The 17,554-nt window shown below is 60.9% G+C and overlaps 1 protein-coding gene across 4 annotated transcripts; it reads left to right on the forward strand.

Annotated features, from left to right (window-relative positions):
• The first annotated feature begins 776 nt into the window (after positions 1-776).
• Positions 777-17,493, forward strand: PLCD3 (phospholipase C delta 3). 4 transcript variants are annotated; one of them, XM_064733411.1, is made up of 16 exons: positions 777-1,016; positions 3,557-3,718; positions 6,166-6,394; positions 7,066-7,195; positions 8,190-8,415; positions 9,121-9,322; positions 9,957-10,101; positions 10,597-10,749; positions 10,827-10,979; positions 11,375-11,410; positions 12,542-12,701; positions 13,575-13,691; positions 13,774-13,922; positions 14,849-14,984; positions 16,519-16,630; positions 16,705-17,493. In XM_064733411.1, the coding sequence occupies exons 1-16, from the start codon at positions 914-916 to the stop codon at positions 17,024-17,026; spliced, it is 2,535 nt and encodes an 844-aa protein (XP_064589481.1). In that variant the 5' UTR covers positions 777-913; the 3' UTR covers positions 17,027-17,493. The 4 variants fall into 4 exon arrangements, with proteins under 4 accessions (XP_064589481.1, XP_064589483.1, XP_064589484.1 ...); XM_064733413.1 differs by having other exon boundaries at positions 10,830-10,979; XM_064733414.1 differs by having other exon boundaries at positions 16,481-16,630; positions 16,705-16,916.
• The last annotated feature ends 61 nt before the right edge of the window (positions 17,494-17,554 follow it).

Raw genomic sequence — 17,554 nt, forward strand, 5'->3', positions numbered from 1 at the left:
TAAGCAGAGATTGTGCCAGGAGTGCCCAGTGGTTGCTCTGGGTGCCCAGATGTTGCTCAGGACACACAGACATCACCCAGGATGCCCAGATGCTGCCCTAAGAGCCCAGATGTCACCCCAGGAGACTCAGGGGTCACTCCAGATGTTGACCAGATGTTGCCCAGATGTTGCTCCAGCCTGCCTTGCTCTCAGGGGCCTCAGGGCAGGCTCAGGGTGGGCACAGCAGGAATTTCCCCGTGGAAAGGGTGCTCAGGCCTTGGGAAAAGGTGCCCAGGCAGGTTTGGAGTGCCCATCCCTGGAGTGTCCAAGGAATTCCTGGATGTGGCACTGAGGGCCCCGGGCTGGGGACAAGGGGAGAGGTCAGGCACAGCCTCGATGATCCCAGGGGTCCTTCCCACCCTAAACCCTTCTGGAGTCTGTGTGAGCGTGGCTGCACACTCACACTCACACACTCACACTCACACTCACACTCTCACACTCACACTCACACTCACACTCAGGGCTCTGGGATTGGCACCTCCCGGCTCCTTCTGCTGCCCCTCCCCGGTGTCCCCTCACTGGGGACAGTCCCCTGGGTGTCCCTGGGTGTCCCTCTGCTGGTCAGCCCCGGTCAGCCCCGGTCAGCCCCGGTCAGCCCCGGTCAGCCCCGTTCGCCCCGGGCCGGCACAAACGGTTAACAGAGCCCGGCTGCCCCGTGGCTCCTCCCGGTCCCTCCCCGCGGGCCGGCCCCGGTCACGGCCCGACCGCCCAACCCCAGCCCCAGCCCCGACCTCCGCCACCGCCCAGCCCGGTTACACCGGCCGGGACACCGGGAGCGACACAACCGGCCGGGACACCGGGACACCGGGAGCACCGGAGTCCCGAAACACTCCCGAAACACCGGCGGTACCGGGGGTGCCGGGGGTCCCGGGTCATGATCTGCGGCAGGAAGGCGCGTCCCGCCGCCGAGCAGCTCCGAGCCCCGTCCGAAGGCGCCGGTGGCTCCCGCCGGCCCGGGAGAGCCCTGAAGAAAATGGGTGAGTCCGGGGGGAACCGGGCAGGAACCGCGGCGGGGATGGGGCAGGGGGGTGCGGGAGGGTCCCCGAGGTTGTTGGGGATCCCTGTGACAGGAACAGGCCCCCATGGCTGGGATGGGTCCCCCAAGCAGGGAGGGGTCCCAAAATATCTGTGCATGGCCCCAGCCATTGGGGGACATCAGGGTCGGGGTTTGGGCACATCACAGGTGACAGGAGCCCCCTTGCTCAGGGCATTTGCTGTCCCCAAGGCTCGGGTGCCACTCCCCAACACCGCCTCAGTTTCCCCTGGCACAGGAGGCACATGGGGCCCGGCAGGGTCAGGGCGGGTCCTGGGTGGGAGCAGCAGGAAGGGGCAGGGCTGGCCCTGTGCCCCCAACCCTGGACATGGGGCTGTGTGCGTGGAGCTGCTGAACCTCCGTGTGTCTGTGTCCCCGTGGCTGTGTGTCCCTGTGGCTGTGTGTCTGTGTGTCCCTGTGGCTGTGTGTCCTTGCACCCATCTGTCCCTGAACCTCTATATCCACACACCCTCATGTCTGTCTGTCCCTGCCTCCCAGCACCCGTGTGTCCATGCCTCCCCTGGGCTGTGTCTGGGAGCACCCACCCCTATGTCCATGCCTGTCCGTGTGTCTGTCTGTCCATCCCAATGCTGGTGCCCCCACGTGCCCGCACGTCCATGTGTCCTGCAGCAGTGCATCCATGCAGATCCATGCATCCCTGCATCCTGTCAGTGTATCCCTGTGTCCCCTGAGACTGAGCACCTGTGTCCATGCACCTGTGCATGCACCCCCCCACCTGAATGTCCATGTGTCTGTCTGTCCTTCCATCAGCAGATCCATGGATCCACACATCCCTGTGTCTCTGTATCCATCATCCACGTGTCCTTGTGTCTGTGCATCCACAAACCTGTGCCCATGGACCTGACATTCCACATGCTCATCCCTGTGCCCACAGATCTGACATTCCATGTGCCCATGGATCTGATATTCCTGTGCCCATCCCTGTGCCCATGGACCTGTATCCATGTGTCCATCCCTGTGCCCATGGATCTGACATTCCCTGTGCCCACAGATCTGACATTCTTGTGCTCATCCCGGTGCCCATGGACCTCACATTCCATATGCCTACAGATCTGACATCCCATGTGCCCATGGATCTGACATTCCTGTTCCCATCCCTGTATCCACGTGTCCATCCCTGAATCTGTGTCCCTCCCTGTATTCATGTGTCCCTACATCCTTGTGCCCATGGATCTGACATTCCTGTGCCCATCCCTGTGCCCACAGATCCGACATTGCCTATGCCCATGGACCTGACATTCCCCGTGCCCACAGATCTGACATTCCATGTGTCCATCCCTGTATCCACGTGTCCATCCCTGTATCCACGTGTCCATCCCTGTGTCCATGTGTCCCCAGATCCCTGCAGCCCCATGTTTGTGTCCCCATGTCCCCATACCCTCTGTCCTGCACCTTGGGCAGGATGTGACCGTGCAGGGGGTGCTGGCAGCTGTGGCTGCATCCCCGAGGCCACGGTGGCTCAGGGTGTCCCCAGAGCCCCCAGACCACCCTTTGCCAGCCCAGGAGTGGAATCTCCATCCAGAGCAGGACGTGGCCACTGGAGATCTTGGGAATGGCTGCTGAAATAATAAAGGGAGGAAATAACCATGCTGAGAACAGATGGAAAAATTCTGGCGGAGTGAGGCGTGGGCCTGCCAGTCCCCTGAGGCCACCCTGTCATTGTTCCCAGGCTGAGCTCTGCTGCTGGCACCGTCCTGGCACTCTCCATGCAGGATCCGGGCAGCTTTGCTGGGATTTGGCAGCTGGGCTGTGTCCCTGCTGTGCCCTGTCCCCCTTGAACAGCCTCACTGGGCTCCACAGGGGGCAAGAGCAGTGCTTGTCCTGTCTGTCCTCTCCTGCCTGTCCTGTCCCATCCCGTTATCCCATTCCCATTATCCCATTCCCATTATCTCATTCCCATTCCCATTCCTATCCCAACCTGTTTGTTCCACCCCATCCCATCTGCTCTGTCCCATCCTGTCCTGCCTCATCTTGTCTCTGCCCACCCTGTCCCATCCTGTCCTGCCCACTCTGTCCCATCCAGTCCAGTCTGTCCCACCCTCTCCTGTCCACTCCTACTTGTCCCATCTTGTCCCATCTTGTCCCATCTGCATTGTCACATTGTGTCATTCGTGTCCCACCCCATCTGCCTCTCCTGTCCATCTCACCCTGTCCTGTCCCATCCCATCCCATCCCATCCCATCCCATCCCATCCCATCCCATCCCATCCCATCCCATCCCATCCCATCCCATCCCATCCCTCCTGTCCCATTTGTCCCATGCCATCCCACTGGATACAGATGTGCACCCAGATGTGCACCAATCCCCCCCAGCCTGTGCCCCCCGTGCCCCCAGAACCCTCAGTACCCCCAGTGCCCCCAATGCCCCCTGTGCCCCCGTACCCCCAGTACCCCTTGTGCCTCCAATGCCCCCTGTGTCCCCCGTGTCCCCCGTGCCCGCGGTAGCCCAGGGCTGTCCCCGCAGGGCTGACGGAGGATGAGGATGTCCAGCGGATGCTCCAGGGGTCGCTGCTGTGGAAGGTGAAGGCCCGGGGGGGCTCCAGGGCGCGGCTGTTCCGCCTGCAGGAGGACGGGGTCACCGTGTGCTTCGAGGGACGGTTCCGGCGCGCCCGCGCCCCCCGGAGCTGTGAGTGCTGCCACTGCCACTGCCACTGTCACTGTCACTGCCACTGTCACTGCCACTGCCACTGTCACTGTCACTGTCACTGCCACTGTCACTGCCACTGCCACTGTCACTGTCCCATCCCAGAGCTGTGAGTGCTGCCACTGTCACTGTCACTGCCACTGTCACTGCCACTGCCACTGCCACTGTCCCATCCCAGAGCTGTGAGTGCTGCCACTGTCACTGTCATTGTCCCATCCCCAGAGCTGTGAGTGCTGCCACTGCCACTGCCACTGCCACTGTCACTGTCACTGTCACTGCCACTGTCACTGTCCCATCCCGGAGCTGTGAGTGCTGCCACTGTCACTGTCACTGTCACTGCCACTGTCCCACCCCCAGAGCTGTGAGTGCTGCCACTGCCACTGTCACTGCCACTGTCACTGTCACTGTCCCATCCCCGGAGCTGTGAGTGCTGCCACTGTCCCCCGAAGCTCAGGGACACCAGACACAGCCTGGGCTGCCACCAGCTGCAGGGAACAGGAGCTGGGCACTGCCCCAGACCCATCCCTAAATCCCAACAAGGACCTGACTCTTACCCAGACCCCACCTGGGACCCCGATCCCAATCCAAGACCTCATCCACAGCCTTGGGTCTGGATTCCCACACAGAATCCAGATATGGACATGTCCATGTGAGACCCAAACCCTAACCCAGACCCCAACCCAGGACCCCCACCTGGAATCCAGACCCTACCCCAGGACCCAGATCCATTCCCAGCATCCAGAACCCGCCCTGGATCCTGAGCACAGCCCAGTTCCCAGACCCCCACCCAAGACCTGGATCCCCACTCAGGACCCAGACCCCTCCCTGAGTTCCAGGACCCAGATCCCAGCCCAGGACCCAAATCCTCCAGTGAGAACCAGGGGTTTGCCAGTCCTGGGACATGGAACTCCACAATCCAGACCCCAATTGTGCCCCAGGTACCCCCTGGGACCCAGATCCCTGCTTGGGTCCCCACCTGTGACCTGGACCCAGATATCCCCCCCTCAGTCAGACCCCAGCTGAGGACCCAGACCCCAACCCTGAGTTCCAGAACCCAAATCCCCCAGTGAGAACCAAGGTATTGCCACTTCTGGGACATGGAACTCCACAATCCAAACCCCAATTGTGCCCCAGGTGCCCCCTGGGACCCAGATTCCAGCCCAGGACCCAAATCCCCCAGTGAGAACCAGGGGATTGCCACTCCTGGGACATGGAACTCCACAATCCAGACCCAAATTGTGCCCCAGATTCCTGCCTGGGTCCCCACCTGTGACCTGGACCCAGACATCCCCCTCCACTCACAGCCCAGCTGAGGACCCAGACCCCAACCCTGCACCCCAATCCTGGGCTCCAGACCCTCACCTGAGCGGAATCCAACCCAGAATGAGGACCCCCACCCAATACCGGCCCTCCAGCACCCTTCACCCAGCGGCTCCCAGAGCCTTCCAACCCTTCCCAGTGCCTGCCAGTACATGGAGCTGGGAGAGCCCCCACCCTTCCCCATCCCCCCGAGGTCCTGTCCCCATCCCGGCCAGACTCTGTCCCCTCCCCGGTGTCACCCATCCGGGACGGGTGCCCGGGGCACGGCGGCTCCGTCCCCTCCCTGGCAGCGTCCCCGTCCCCATCCCCGCGGGGACAGCGGCTCCTGGCGCGCCTGGGATTAGCGGGATAAGCCCGGCAGCGGCACCGAGCGGGGCCCGGCACCGTGCCGGGGGTGGTGTCTGTCTGTCCCGGGGGTGTCTGTCTGTCCCCGGGGCTGTCTGTCCTGGGCCGTGTCTGTCCATCCCGCAGGGTGTCTGTCCATCCCACGGGGTGTCTGCCTGTCCCGAGGGGTGTCTGTCCATCAGCAGCCGGGGTGTCTATCCGCCCTAGGGGGTGTCTGTGTGTCCCGGGGGGTGTCTGTCCTTCCTGGGAGGTGTCTGTCTGTCCCGGGGGATGTCTGTCCGTCCCGGGGGCGTCTGTCTGTCCTGGGGAGGTGTCTGTCCTTCCCTGGGGTGTCTGTCCATCAGCAGTCAGGGTGTCTGCCCATCCCAGGGGGTGTCTGTCCGTCCCACGGGGTGTCTGTCCTTCCCTGGGGTGTCTGTCCATCAGCAGTCAGGGTGTCTGCCCATCCCAGGGGGTGTCTGTCCGTCCCGGGGCTGTCTGTCTGTCCCGTGGGGTGTCTTTCCATCCCGGGGGGCATCTGTCTGTCCTGGGGGGTGTCTGTCCATCAGCAGCCAGGGTGTCTGTCCATCCCGGGGGGTGTCTGTCTGTCCTGGGGGTTGTCTGTCCATCAGCAGCCGGGATGTCTGTCCATCCCACAGTGTCCATCCATCAGCAGCTGGGGTGTCTGTCCGTCAGCAGCCGGGGGGTGTCTGTCTGTCTCGGGGATGTCCCGCAGGATGCTGGCAGGTGTCTGACCCGCCCGCTGTCCCCCCGTGTCCCCGCAGTCTCGGTGGCGCTGATCGAGGCCGTGCGCGAGGGTCGCCGCTCCGAGGGGCTGCGCAAGCACGGCGCCGCCTTCCCCGAGCGCCACTGCTTCAGCCTGGCCTTCAAGGGCCGCCGCAAGAACCTGGACCTGGCCGCCCGAGGGGAGGAGGACGCGCGGCACTGGGTGCAGGGGCTGGGCAAGCTGATGGGGAGGCTGCAGGCCATGAGCCAGATGGAGAAGCTCGACCAGTATCCTTGGAGGAGGGGTTGGGGACAGGGTGGGTATTGGGATATAATCCCAATATTGCCAGATGGAAAGTGCCTGGGCTCATCTGACCCTTGCTGCTTGACCAAGGGCAGCAGCTGTGGTGGTTTCACCTCAGAGACACCTTTGGATAAGCTGGATGCTGCTGCTGGCACTTGGGACAAGTCCAGGCAAGCAGGAACTCAGGTTTACCTCTGGAGGAAAGGCTTTAGGCGATGGTGAAGGAAAAGGAGATGGGTCCTGCTGGAGGGTTTGGATCCAGAGCTTTATTCCTGGCCCTCAGGACTCTGAATGCAGCAACAGCTCCAACAGAACAAGAACCATGTGGTTGCTGTGTCTTTTAACCCCAGGGAAGGGGTAGGGATCCCACCAACCGGGTAAGGAGGGAGAAGTCTCAGGGGACAAATGACACCTGGATGGCCCAATGTCCCCAGGGCTGAGAGGCATCTTTTGAACTCTGCCGATCACACGATGCCCTTGCTGGCATACTGAGATTGATGGACAGCCCTCAGCAGGAGACAAGGGGAGGGGAAGGGAGAGGGTATTGGCACACCTGGGAAAAGAGCTGGGATAGCTGAAACAGGCCATTCCATCACACTGCAACAGGTGGGGATGGATGTGGGTGACTCTGAGAGGTTTCCTTAGCCTGGTGCAGTTGGATCCACGGGGTCCTGCAGCGAGCAGACAGGAACAAGGACAACAAGATGTCCTTCCGGGAGGTGAAGAGCATGCTGAGGATGCTCAACATTGACATGGATGATGTCTACGCCTCCAAGCTCTTCAAGGTACCTGAGCTGCACCACTCAGTGGCTCCTTCTCTGCATTCCCCAGCACAGAGAGCTGACAAATTCATCACACCAAAGCCACCAAGGGCTGGGTCCCACCAGGAGCACGTGGTGGAGAGGGGTGAGGTGACCTGAGCTGTCCCAGATGCTGTTCTGTGTGTTAAGGTGGGACATTTCTACTCCATGGAGAGCTGCTCCTCTGGGCATCTCCCACAGATGGACACGTGGATGTGTGGTATAGAGAACAGGACAGTGGACAGATGTGTGTGATAGGGGCGGGACAGATGGACACATGGATGTGTGGATATAGAGTGTAAGACAAGGACAATGGTGGGATACAGAACAAGAGATGGACAATTATGTGTGGATATAGAGGTGCAGGGACAGATGGACACATGGATGTGTGGAGATAGAGGTATAGGACAGATGGACACATGGATGTGTGGATATAGAGAAACAAGGACAGATGGACACATGGGTGTGTTGATATAGAGGTGCAGGGACAGATGGACACGTGGATAATGAATGTATGGTTATAGAGGTGCAGGACAGACAGACCGATGTGGATAGAGTTAGACAGATGGACATGGTGTGGATATAGAGAAACAAGGACAGATGGACAAGGTGGTAATAAGGTGCGGACAATGGACATGGATGTGTGTGTGGATATGGAGGTGGAGGGACAGATGGACATGTGGATGTGTGTGTGGATATAGAGGTGTAAGGACAGATGGGCACATGGGTGTGTGGATATAGAGAAACAGGGACAGATGGACACGTGGATGTGTGAATATGGAGGAACAAGGACAGAAACTGAGGCACGGAGCTCTGCTCTGCTCCATCCCAGAGTGGGAGCTCAGGGGGCTCTGGCAGGGGGATCAGAGGGCACAGGACTCACCCCACCCACCAGGGAACAGGCAGGACAAGGCAGGGGGTGGCTGTGCCCCGTCCCCACAGGCAGGGGACAGTCCCTGAGGCTGGGCTGTGCCACCAGGAGTGCGACCACTCGGGCAACGAGCGGCTGGAGGGCCGGGAGCTGGAGGAGTTCTGCCGGCGGCTGCTGCGGCGCCCCGAGCTCGAGGAGCTCTTCGGGCGCTACTCGGGCGAGGACCGGGTGCTGTCGGCCGAGGAGCTGCAGGATTTCCTGAGGGACCAGGGCGAGGAGAGCAGCCTGCGCCAAGCCCGCGCCATCATCCGCACCCACGAGCTCAACGACAAGGGTGAGGTGGGGGATTGTGGGGTGGGCGCTCATGGATGTAGGGATGGGGCTCTGATTTGGGGTATCACCTCCTCAAATGGGTATGGGGTCTTCCAAGGTTTCTATACAGTCCTGGTGCGCATTCCCAGTGTCTGCCATCCTACACGTGGCCTGGCTGGCACCTGGTGGATGTGACACCATGGGGACAGGGCACGTCCCTTGGGGATGGTGAGGATGGGCAGGTGGTGGACTTCTGTGTCTCATGGGTGGTGTGATGCCAGCTCTGGCATGAACGTGACACTGCTGAGGGACTTCTGTCCTCCTCAGGTCCCACCATGGCAGGTGCAGGGTGAGCACAGCACTAGGGGACATCATGGTGGGGATGGAGGAGCTCCATGTCACAATAGTACCCTTAAGGCAGATGTGGCACTAGGAGGATGGAGGACATCAGATGGGAGATGGGACACAAAGGGGACCTCCCCTGAGTGCCACAGTACCAGGTCTGGGGTGACATGGCACTGGGAGGACAGAGGGCATCAGGTTGAAGACAGGGAACCTCCCCAGCTCATGGGTGTCACCATGCCACATCCAGAGTGAATGTGGCACCAGCAGTTTGGGTGACATCAGGATGGAGATGGGACACACTTACACGTCCCCTGGGTGCCACAGTGCCAGGTCGGGGACGAACATGGCGCCTCCAAGTGACACCTGCCACTGTGTCCCACAGCCAAGGAGCAGGACCTGATGATGCTGGACGGGTTCATGATGTACCTGCTGTCAGCTGCTGGGGACATCCTCAACCAGGAGCACACCAAGGTGCACCAGGACATGAGCCAGCCCCTGAGCCACTACTTCATCTCCTCGTCCCACAACACCTACCTGACCCGCAACCAGGTCGGCGGCAGCAGCAGCACCGAGGCCTACGTCAGGTGTGTGTGTCCTGGGGCCAGACGGACAGATGGACACATGGGTGTGTGGATATAGAGGTGCAGGGACAGATGGACACATGGGTGTGTGGATATAGAGGTACAGGGACAGATGGACACATGGGTGTGTGGATAGAGAGGAACAAGGACTGATGGACAGATGGACAGATGGACATATGGATGTGTGGGTATAGAGGAACAAGGACAGAGGGATAGATGGACACATGGATGTGTGGATATAGAGGTGCAGGGACAGATGGACACATGGGTATGTGGATATAGACGTACAAGGACAGACGGACACATGGTTATGTGGATATAGAGGTGCAGGGACAGATGGACACGTGGATGTGTAGGTATAGGGGTACAGGGACAGATAGACATGTGGATGTGTGGATATCAAGGTACAAGGAGAGATGGACAGAGGGACACATGGATATAGAGGTGCAGGGACAGATGGACACGTGGATGTGTGGATATAGAAGTACAGGGATAGATGGGTGGGAGGACACACGGCCACAGGGACACACAGACACAGGACAGACAGGCACGGGGACACAGGGACACACGGACACAGGGACACACAGCAGCTCCCGTGGCCCCAGGGCACAGGGCTGACCGGTGCCGGTGTGTGCAGGGCACTGCGGGCCGGGTGCCGCTGTGTGGAGCTGGACTGCTGGGAGGGCCCAGACGGGGAACCTGTGGTGTACCACGGGCACACCCTCACCTCCAAAATCCTCTTCCGAGACGTCATCGAGAGCATCCGTGACTCCGCCTTCGAGGTGAGACCGGACGGGAGCCCTGGGGGTGCCCGGTGCTGAGTGTGGAGTGTATGGTGCCCAGTGCCTGGTGCCCGGTGCTGAGTGTGGAGTGCCCAGTGCCTGGTGCCCAGTACTGAGTATGGAGTGTACGGTGCCCGGTGCTTGGTGCTGAGTGTGGAGTGTGAAGTGCCTGGTGCCCAGTGCTGACTGTGGGGTGCCCGCTGCTGAGTGTGGAGTGTAGGGTGCCCAGTGCCCGGTGCTCAGTGCCCGGTACCCAGTGCTGAGTGTGAAATGTGGAGTGTCCGATGCCCGGTGCCTGGTGTGGAGTGTGGGGTGGCTGGTGCCCGGTGCTGAGTGTGGGGTGCCCAGTGCCTGGTGCCTGGTGCTGAGTGTGGCATGCCCGGTCCCCAGTGCCTGGTGTGGAGTGTGGAGTGTCCGATGCCCGGTGCCTGGTGTGGAGCGTGGGGTGCCCGGTGCCTGGAGCCCGGTGCTGAGGGCTGCCCTCCCTACGCCCAGAAATCGCCCTACCCCGTCATCCTATCCCTGGAGAACCACTGTGGGCTGGAGCAGCAGGCCACCATGGCCCGGCACATGAAGGCCATCCTGGGGGACAGGCTGCTGACACAGCCCCTGCAGGGACAGGACCCCCACGAGCTCCCCTCCCCAGAGGTAAGGCCACCCGTGTGCCACCACCACGGCGTCCCCCTGTCCCCTCCGAGCCCTGAGCTCGCACCTGCCCTCTGCAGCAGCTGAAGGAGAAGATCCTGGTGAAGGGCAAGAAGCTGCAAGAGCCATGGCAGGAGCCACGGGGTGTCACCTCCCTTCTGGACCCCGAGGAGGAGGAAGAGGAAGAGGAGGAAGAAGAGGAGGAGAAGGTGCAGGAGAGAAGTCCACGGCGGGTAAGAGATTTCCCCAGGGAGGTGGTTTTGGGGCACCTCATGGTTCTGGTGGATCAGAGCATCCTGGTGGTGCCAGGGAACCATGAGATCCTGGTCGTGCCAGGGGACCATGGCATCATGGTGGTCCTGATGGATCAGAGCATCCTGGTGGTGCCAGGAGACCAGGGAATCTTAGTGGTTTTGGGGGACCATGGCATCGTGGTGGTCCTGATGGATCAGAGCATCCTGGTGGTTTTGGGGGACCATGCAATCCTGGTGGTGCCAGGAGACTATGAAATTATGGTGGTTCTGATGGATCAGAGCATCCTGGTGGTGCCAGGACATCCTGGGGCTGTCCCAGCTGGGCACTGCCAGCTCTGCCATGCCCTCTGCAGCCCTGCTCTCTCCTCTTTCAGTCGCTGCAGTCGCTGCAGGAGATCAAACCTCTGCAGGTGGGTGATGCTGGAGCTGGGGGGGCTCACAGGGTGGGTGCTGTGGGGGTGATGAGTGGCTGTCACTGCCTGGAAGAGGGGACAGAGCTTGGGGACCCCTCAGCTGTGCCTCCCTCTTCCTGTTTCTGGGGTTTCCAACACTTTGATTTCTCTGTCACCTCAAGTTCTCCATCATGTTGGGCCTTCATCACATCCAGGGTGACCTCTTGGGGTTGGCATCACTTTGGGGTCTCTGTCACCTCAAGTATCCCATCCTCTTGGGGTGCCCATCACCTCAGGGTCTCCAGCACTCTGGGGTCTCCCTCATGTTGGGTCTGTAACATCCCTTGGGTTCTCCATGACTGAAGGTTCTCAACCTCCTTGGGCTACTCCAAGGCCTTGGTCCATCACTCCATTGCCTGGGGTTCTGCACCACCGTGGGGTCTCTGTCACCTCAAGTATTCCATCCTCTCGGGGTCTCCAGCACGTTGGGATCTTCCTCATCTTGGGATCTGTAACATCTTGGGTTGTCCATCCCCTTGGGTTCTCCATGGCTGCAGGTTCTCAACCTCCTTGGGTTCTCCATCAGCCCCTGGGTCCATCACTCCATTGCCTGGGGTTCTGCACCACCGTGGGGTCTTTGTCACCTCAAGTATTCTATCCTCTTTGGGTGCGCATCACCTCAGATTCTCCAGGACTTTGGGGTCTCCCTCATCTTGGGTTTGTAACATCTTGGGCTGTCCATCTCCTTGGGTTCTCCATGACTTCGGGTTCTCCATGGCTGCAGGTTCTCAACCTCCTTGGGTTCTCCATCAGCCCCTGGGTCCATCACTCCATTGCCTGGGGTTCTGCACCACCGTGGGGTCTTTGTCACCTCAAGTATTCTATCCTCTTGGGGTCTCCAGCACTTTGGGATCTCCCTCATCTTGGGATCTGTAACATCTTGGGCTGTCCATCCCCTTGGGTTCTCCATGACTGCAGGTTCTCAACCTGCTTGGGTTCCCCCAAGCCCCTGGTCAATCACCTTGGGGTCTCCACTGTTTGAGGGTCTCCACAACCTTGGGGGTCTCAGCACTAGCAGGGCAGGGGGTCTGTAGACCCTCAGACTGGCAGATTGCCACCAAGGCCAGCTTGTCCCTGTGGCTCCCTCAGGCCAAGGACGCGTCGCAGGTGTCCCCGGAGCTGTCGGCGCTGGTCGTGTACTGCCAGGCTGTGCCCTTCCCCGGGCTGGCCCAGGCCCTGCGCCACCCCCAGCCCTGCCACGTGTCCTCCTTCAGCGAGAGGAAGGCTCGGAAGCTCATCAAGGAGGCAGGTGAGGGCCACCAGATGGGGACAGGATGGGGACAGGGTGGGTCCAGACTCCTGAGCCACTGGGATGCAGGATGGGCTGAGAATGGTGGGCTTGGTCTCTAGGGTGGCTCCATGAGGGGTCAGGGTCATGCTGGTCTCACCCAGGCTGCCCTGGATGGGTGGGACTGGGGTCTGCTGGCAGGGCCAGAGGCCAGGACTGGGGTCACACGACCAGGATCAAGGTCTGGGATTGGGATTTGGGATGTGGCATCTGGGTCCAGGGTCTGGGGATGGGAATAAGGTCTGGGTCAGAGTCCAGAACTGAAGTCTGGGGTCAGGGTCTGAGATTAAGATCTGAGTCAGATTTTGGGTGTTCAGGGTCTGGGGGCCAGGGTCAGTGTCTGGAGTCAAAGATTAGGATCTGGGTCAGGGCTTGGGGCTGGGAATAAGGTCTGGGTCAGAGCTCAGGGACTGAAGTCTGGGGTCAAGGCCTTGGGGTCAGGGTCAGGGTCAGAATCTGAGGTTAGGCAGGGCCTGAGATTAAGATCTGAGTCAGTGTTCAGGGTCTGGGGTCTTGGGTCAGTCCAGGGTCTGGAGTTAAGGGTTAGGATCAGTGTCAGGGCATAGGCTTGAGGGTCTTGGTTTGGAGTCTGAGGTCCAGTGATCAGGGCCAGGGTCTGGGTTCCATGGTCAAGGTCCAGGGTCAGGGGTCTAAAGTCAAAGTGTGGGGTCAAGATCAGGATCAAGGTCAGAGGTTTGGGGTCAGGGATCCAAGGTCAAGGTCCAGGTTTGAGGTCTGGTTTCAGGGTCATATATCAGGCTCTGTCTGTGTCCTTGGGCCCCTCAGCCTCTGTAGGGCCCCCCAGCAGCCCCCCTGAGCCGTGTCCATCCCCAGGCCCAGCCCTGGTCCGGTACAACGCCCGCCAGCTCAGCCGCGTGTACCCGCTGGGGCTCAAGATGAACTCTGCCAACTACAACCCCCAGGAGATGTGGAACGCTGGCTGCCAGCTGGGTGAGACCCCAGTCCCCCTGACCTGGTACCCACCTCTGGAGGTGTCACCCACCCCTGACAGCCCGTCCTGCTGTCCCCACAGTGGCCCTGAACTTCCAGACGCCGGGCTATGAGATGGACCTGAACGCCGGGCGCTTCCTGCCCAACGGGCGCTGTGGCTACGTCCTGAAACCGCCCTGCCTGCACTGCCCCCCCAGAGAGGGCTCCCGGCGCCTGGCCCTGCACATCAGGGTGAGGACACGCCACCAGCCTGTCCCCAAGGCCACCTGAGTGCCACTCAGGTCCCTGTGGGGTCACACCCGTGACATTCCAGTGGCTGGCCGGGTGCCACCTGCATCTTTTCGCAGGTGACACCAACCCTGTCCCCAAATCCAGCTGGTATCAGCCATGTCCTTTCTGTGAGATGGCATCAGCCACCTCCCTCCTCCTCATTCCATCCTGACTGTGTTACCCATGACACTTCTGGGGGACACCAACCCTGTCCCCAAATCCAGCTGGTATCAGCCATGCCCATTCTCTGAGATGGCATCAGCCACCTCCCTCTTCATCCCTTCCCCACTCCTGGCTGGGTGCCATCTGCTCCCTTCTGGGGACACCACCTTGTCCCCAGCCATGTGTCACCTTCTCCTGGATGACACCAGCCACCTCCCTCCTCCTTATCCCATCCACACTCCTGACTATGCCACCCATGACACTTCTCCTGGGTGACACCACCCCTGTCCCCAAATCCAGTTGGTATCAGCCATGTCCCTTCTCTGAGATGGCATCAGCCACCATGTCCCCAGTCCCAGCCAAGTACCACCCACATCCCTTCTCCTGAGGACCCAGCCACATGTCACTCATGTTCCTTCTCTTGTGTGGTACCAACAATGTCCCTCCTCCTCATCCCCATCCTCACTCCTGGCTGGGTGCCATCTCCACCTTGTCCCCAGCCATGTGTCACCTTCTCATGGATGGCACCAGCCACCTCCCTCCTCCTCATCCCGTCCTGACTGTGCCACCCATGACACTTCTGGGTGACACTACCCTGTCCCCAAATCCAGCTGCCATCAGCCACTGGGTGGCATCAGCCACCTCCATCCTTTCACCGTGTCCCCAGCCCCAGCCAAGTGCCACCCAGGTCCCTTCAGGGACACCCACATGTCCCCTGTGCCCAGGTGATCACAGCCCAGCAGCTGCCCAAGCTCAACAGGGACAAGGGCAGCTCCATCGTGGATCCCTTCGTGCGCGTGGAGATCCACGGGGTCCCGGCCGACTGTGCCAAGCAGCAAACCCACCACAAGCTCAACAACGGTGAGTGGGGCCACCTGGGCACCCTGGGGACACCTGAGCACCGTGGGGACATCCAGCCACAACCCCATTACTGCCTCAATCCCAGCAATGCCCAAGGACAAGCCAGGGTTCCTCAGGGCACCCTGATCCCTGCAGACACCCCATGAAACCTGATCTCCAGGGGTGCTCCAGGACACCCAGGGTTCCTCAGGGACACCCAGGGTTCCTCAGGACACCTTAGGGCACCCTGATCCATGGAACTTGATCTCCAAGGGTGCTCCAGGACACCCAGGGTTCCTCAGGGAGGACACCTCAGGGCACCCTGATCCAGGGACACCTTGATGTCAGGGGCACCCTAATCCCCGTGACATGGGTACCCATAGCCCAGCACTCACTACCAGAAGGACCAGTGCCCAGCACACCCCAGTTCCCAGTATATCCCAGTATTCAGCACCCCCAGTGCCCAGTACATCCCAGTGCCCAGCTTATCCCAGTGCCCAGGACATCTCAGTCCCTCCAGCACAGGCAGCCCCCACCATGTCAGGGTCATCCTGTACTCCAGTGTGCTCCTGATGTCCCCAGTCACCCACCCAGCCCATGGTCCCATATGCCCAGACTCCACCAGTATGACCATCCCAGCATACCCCAGCCCAGTATGACCCATTCCCCAGTATCCACCACAGCCCAGTGACCATACCCCAGTGCCCAGCTTATCCCAGTTCCCAGACAGTCCCAGTTACCCCCCCCACAGTCCAGCCCACCATGCAGTTAATCATGCCCCAGTATGGTCCCAGTTGATCCCCCTCCAGTCTGCTCCACCACAGTCACTGTACAACCCCCATTCTCCCAGTATAACCCAGTCCAGCACCAGTTTGGCCCCATTTTCCCCAGTATAACCCATCATGGCACCAGTATAACCCCCTTTTCCCCAGTACAGCCCCAGTATGACCCCCATTCCCGATACAGCCCAGTGTGACCCCATTCTTCCCAGTGTACCCCATCATGGCCCCAGTATAACCCCCTTTTCCCCAGTACAGCCCCAGTATGACCCCCAATTCCCCCACCACAGCCCCAGTATGACCCCCTTTTCCCCAGTACACCCCATTGTGGCCCCCAGTATGACCCCATTCCTGGTACACTCATACGCCCAGTATGACCCATTCCCCACACAGCCCCAGTATGACTCCCTTTCCCCCAGTACACTCCATTTGGCCCCAGTATGACCTCCTTCCCGTAAGCCCCAGTATGACCCCCATTCCCCAGTACAACCCAGTGGACCCCTTTTCCCAGTACATCCATTCTGGCTCCCAGTATGACCCCCATTCCCCCAGTACAGCCCCAGTATGACCCCCATTCCCCCAGTACAGCCCCAGTGTGACCCCCATTTCCCCACTACGCCCCACTGTGGCCCCATCCCCACATCCCCAGTGCAGCAGGGCAGCTCAGCGGGGCAGGGGCAGTGCCCGGGGCTCCTGCCGGTCCCGGTGGCCCCACCCAGCCCCCTGCCGGTGCCTCAGGTTTCAACCCGCGCTGGGAGGAGACGCTGCGGTTCCAGGTGCGGGTGCCCGAGCTGGCCCTGGTGCGGTTCGTGGTGGAGGATTACGACAGCACCTCCTGCAACGACTTCGTGGGGCAGTTCACGCTGCCCCTGCCCAGCATGCGCCAAGGTGGGGGCAGGCGCCACCCCGGGGGGACACGGGGACAGCCCCTGGCACGGGCTGAGCCCCCTGTGTGTCCCCAGGGTACCGCCACATCCACCTGCTCTCCAAGGACGGCACCTCCCTGGCCCCTGCCACGCTGTTCGTGCACGTTCGAGCCAAGAGCCTGTGAGGGAGCACAGGAGGGACAGCCTGGTGTCCCCAAGGAGGTGCCAGGGGGACATTGTGGCTGTGGGGAGCACAGGAGGGACAGCCTGGTGTCCCCATGGAGGTGCCCAGGGGGACATTGTGGCTGTGAGGGAGCACAGGAGGGACAGCCTGGTGTCCTCATGGGGGACATTGTGGCTGTGTGGGTGCACAGGAGGGACAGCCTGGTGTCCCCATGAAGGGACATTGTGGCTGTGAGGGAGCACAGGAGGGACAGCCTGGTGTCCCTGAGGTGCCCATGGGGACATTGTGGCTGTGGGGAGCACAGGAGGGACAACCTGATGTCCCCATGGAGGGACATTGTGGCTGTGTGGGTGCACAGGAGGGACAGCCTGGTGTCCCCATGGAGGTGCCCAGGGGGACATTGTGGCTGTGGGGGGGACAATAGGCTCCTCCATGAGTGGGGACAGCCTGAGGACACTGCTCACCCAGTCTGTGGCTCCCCTACCCGGTGCCACCCACTGGTGTCCCACTGCTGTCCTTGAGGGGACAGAGATGCTGTGACAACCAGGATTGGGCCAATGACAGCCCCAGCACAGCCCCACGGGGGTGACATGGGTGACAACAACCAGCAAATCTCACCAGCTTTGGCCACGTTTGGGGTGCAAGGATGGTGCCACCATCACCCTGGAGGCCCTGAGGGGACCCTGCCACCACACACTCCATTGTGCCCAGGTGGGGACACATTGCCAAGCTCTGGCACAGATTTACAGCCCTGGGATCAAG

The sequence above is a fragment of the Zonotrichia leucophrys genome, chromosome 27, assembly GCF_028769735.1.
Source record: "Zonotrichia leucophrys gambelii isolate GWCS_2022_RI chromosome 27, RI_Zleu_2.0, whole genome shotgun sequence".
NCBI lineage: Eukaryota > Metazoa > Chordata > Aves > Passeriformes > Passerellidae > Zonotrichia > Zonotrichia leucophrys.

What these genes read in the sequence shown, in the direction of transcription:
- PLCD3 (XM_064733411.1), top strand. Translation starts at nt 914, where the DNA reads ATGATCTGCGGCAGGAAGGCGCGTCCCGCCGCCGAGCAGCTCCGAGCC. An exon ending in AGGAGAGAAGTCCACGGCGG is followed by an intron (nt 10,980 to 11,374) that starts GTAAGAGATTTC and finishes CTCCTCTTTCAG; the next exon opens with TCGCTGCAGTCGCTGCAGGA. An exon ending in CCACCACAAGCTCAACAACG is followed by an intron (nt 14,985 to 16,518) that starts GTGAGTGGGGCC and finishes CTGCGGTTCCAG; the next exon opens with GTGCGGGTGCCCGAGCTGGC.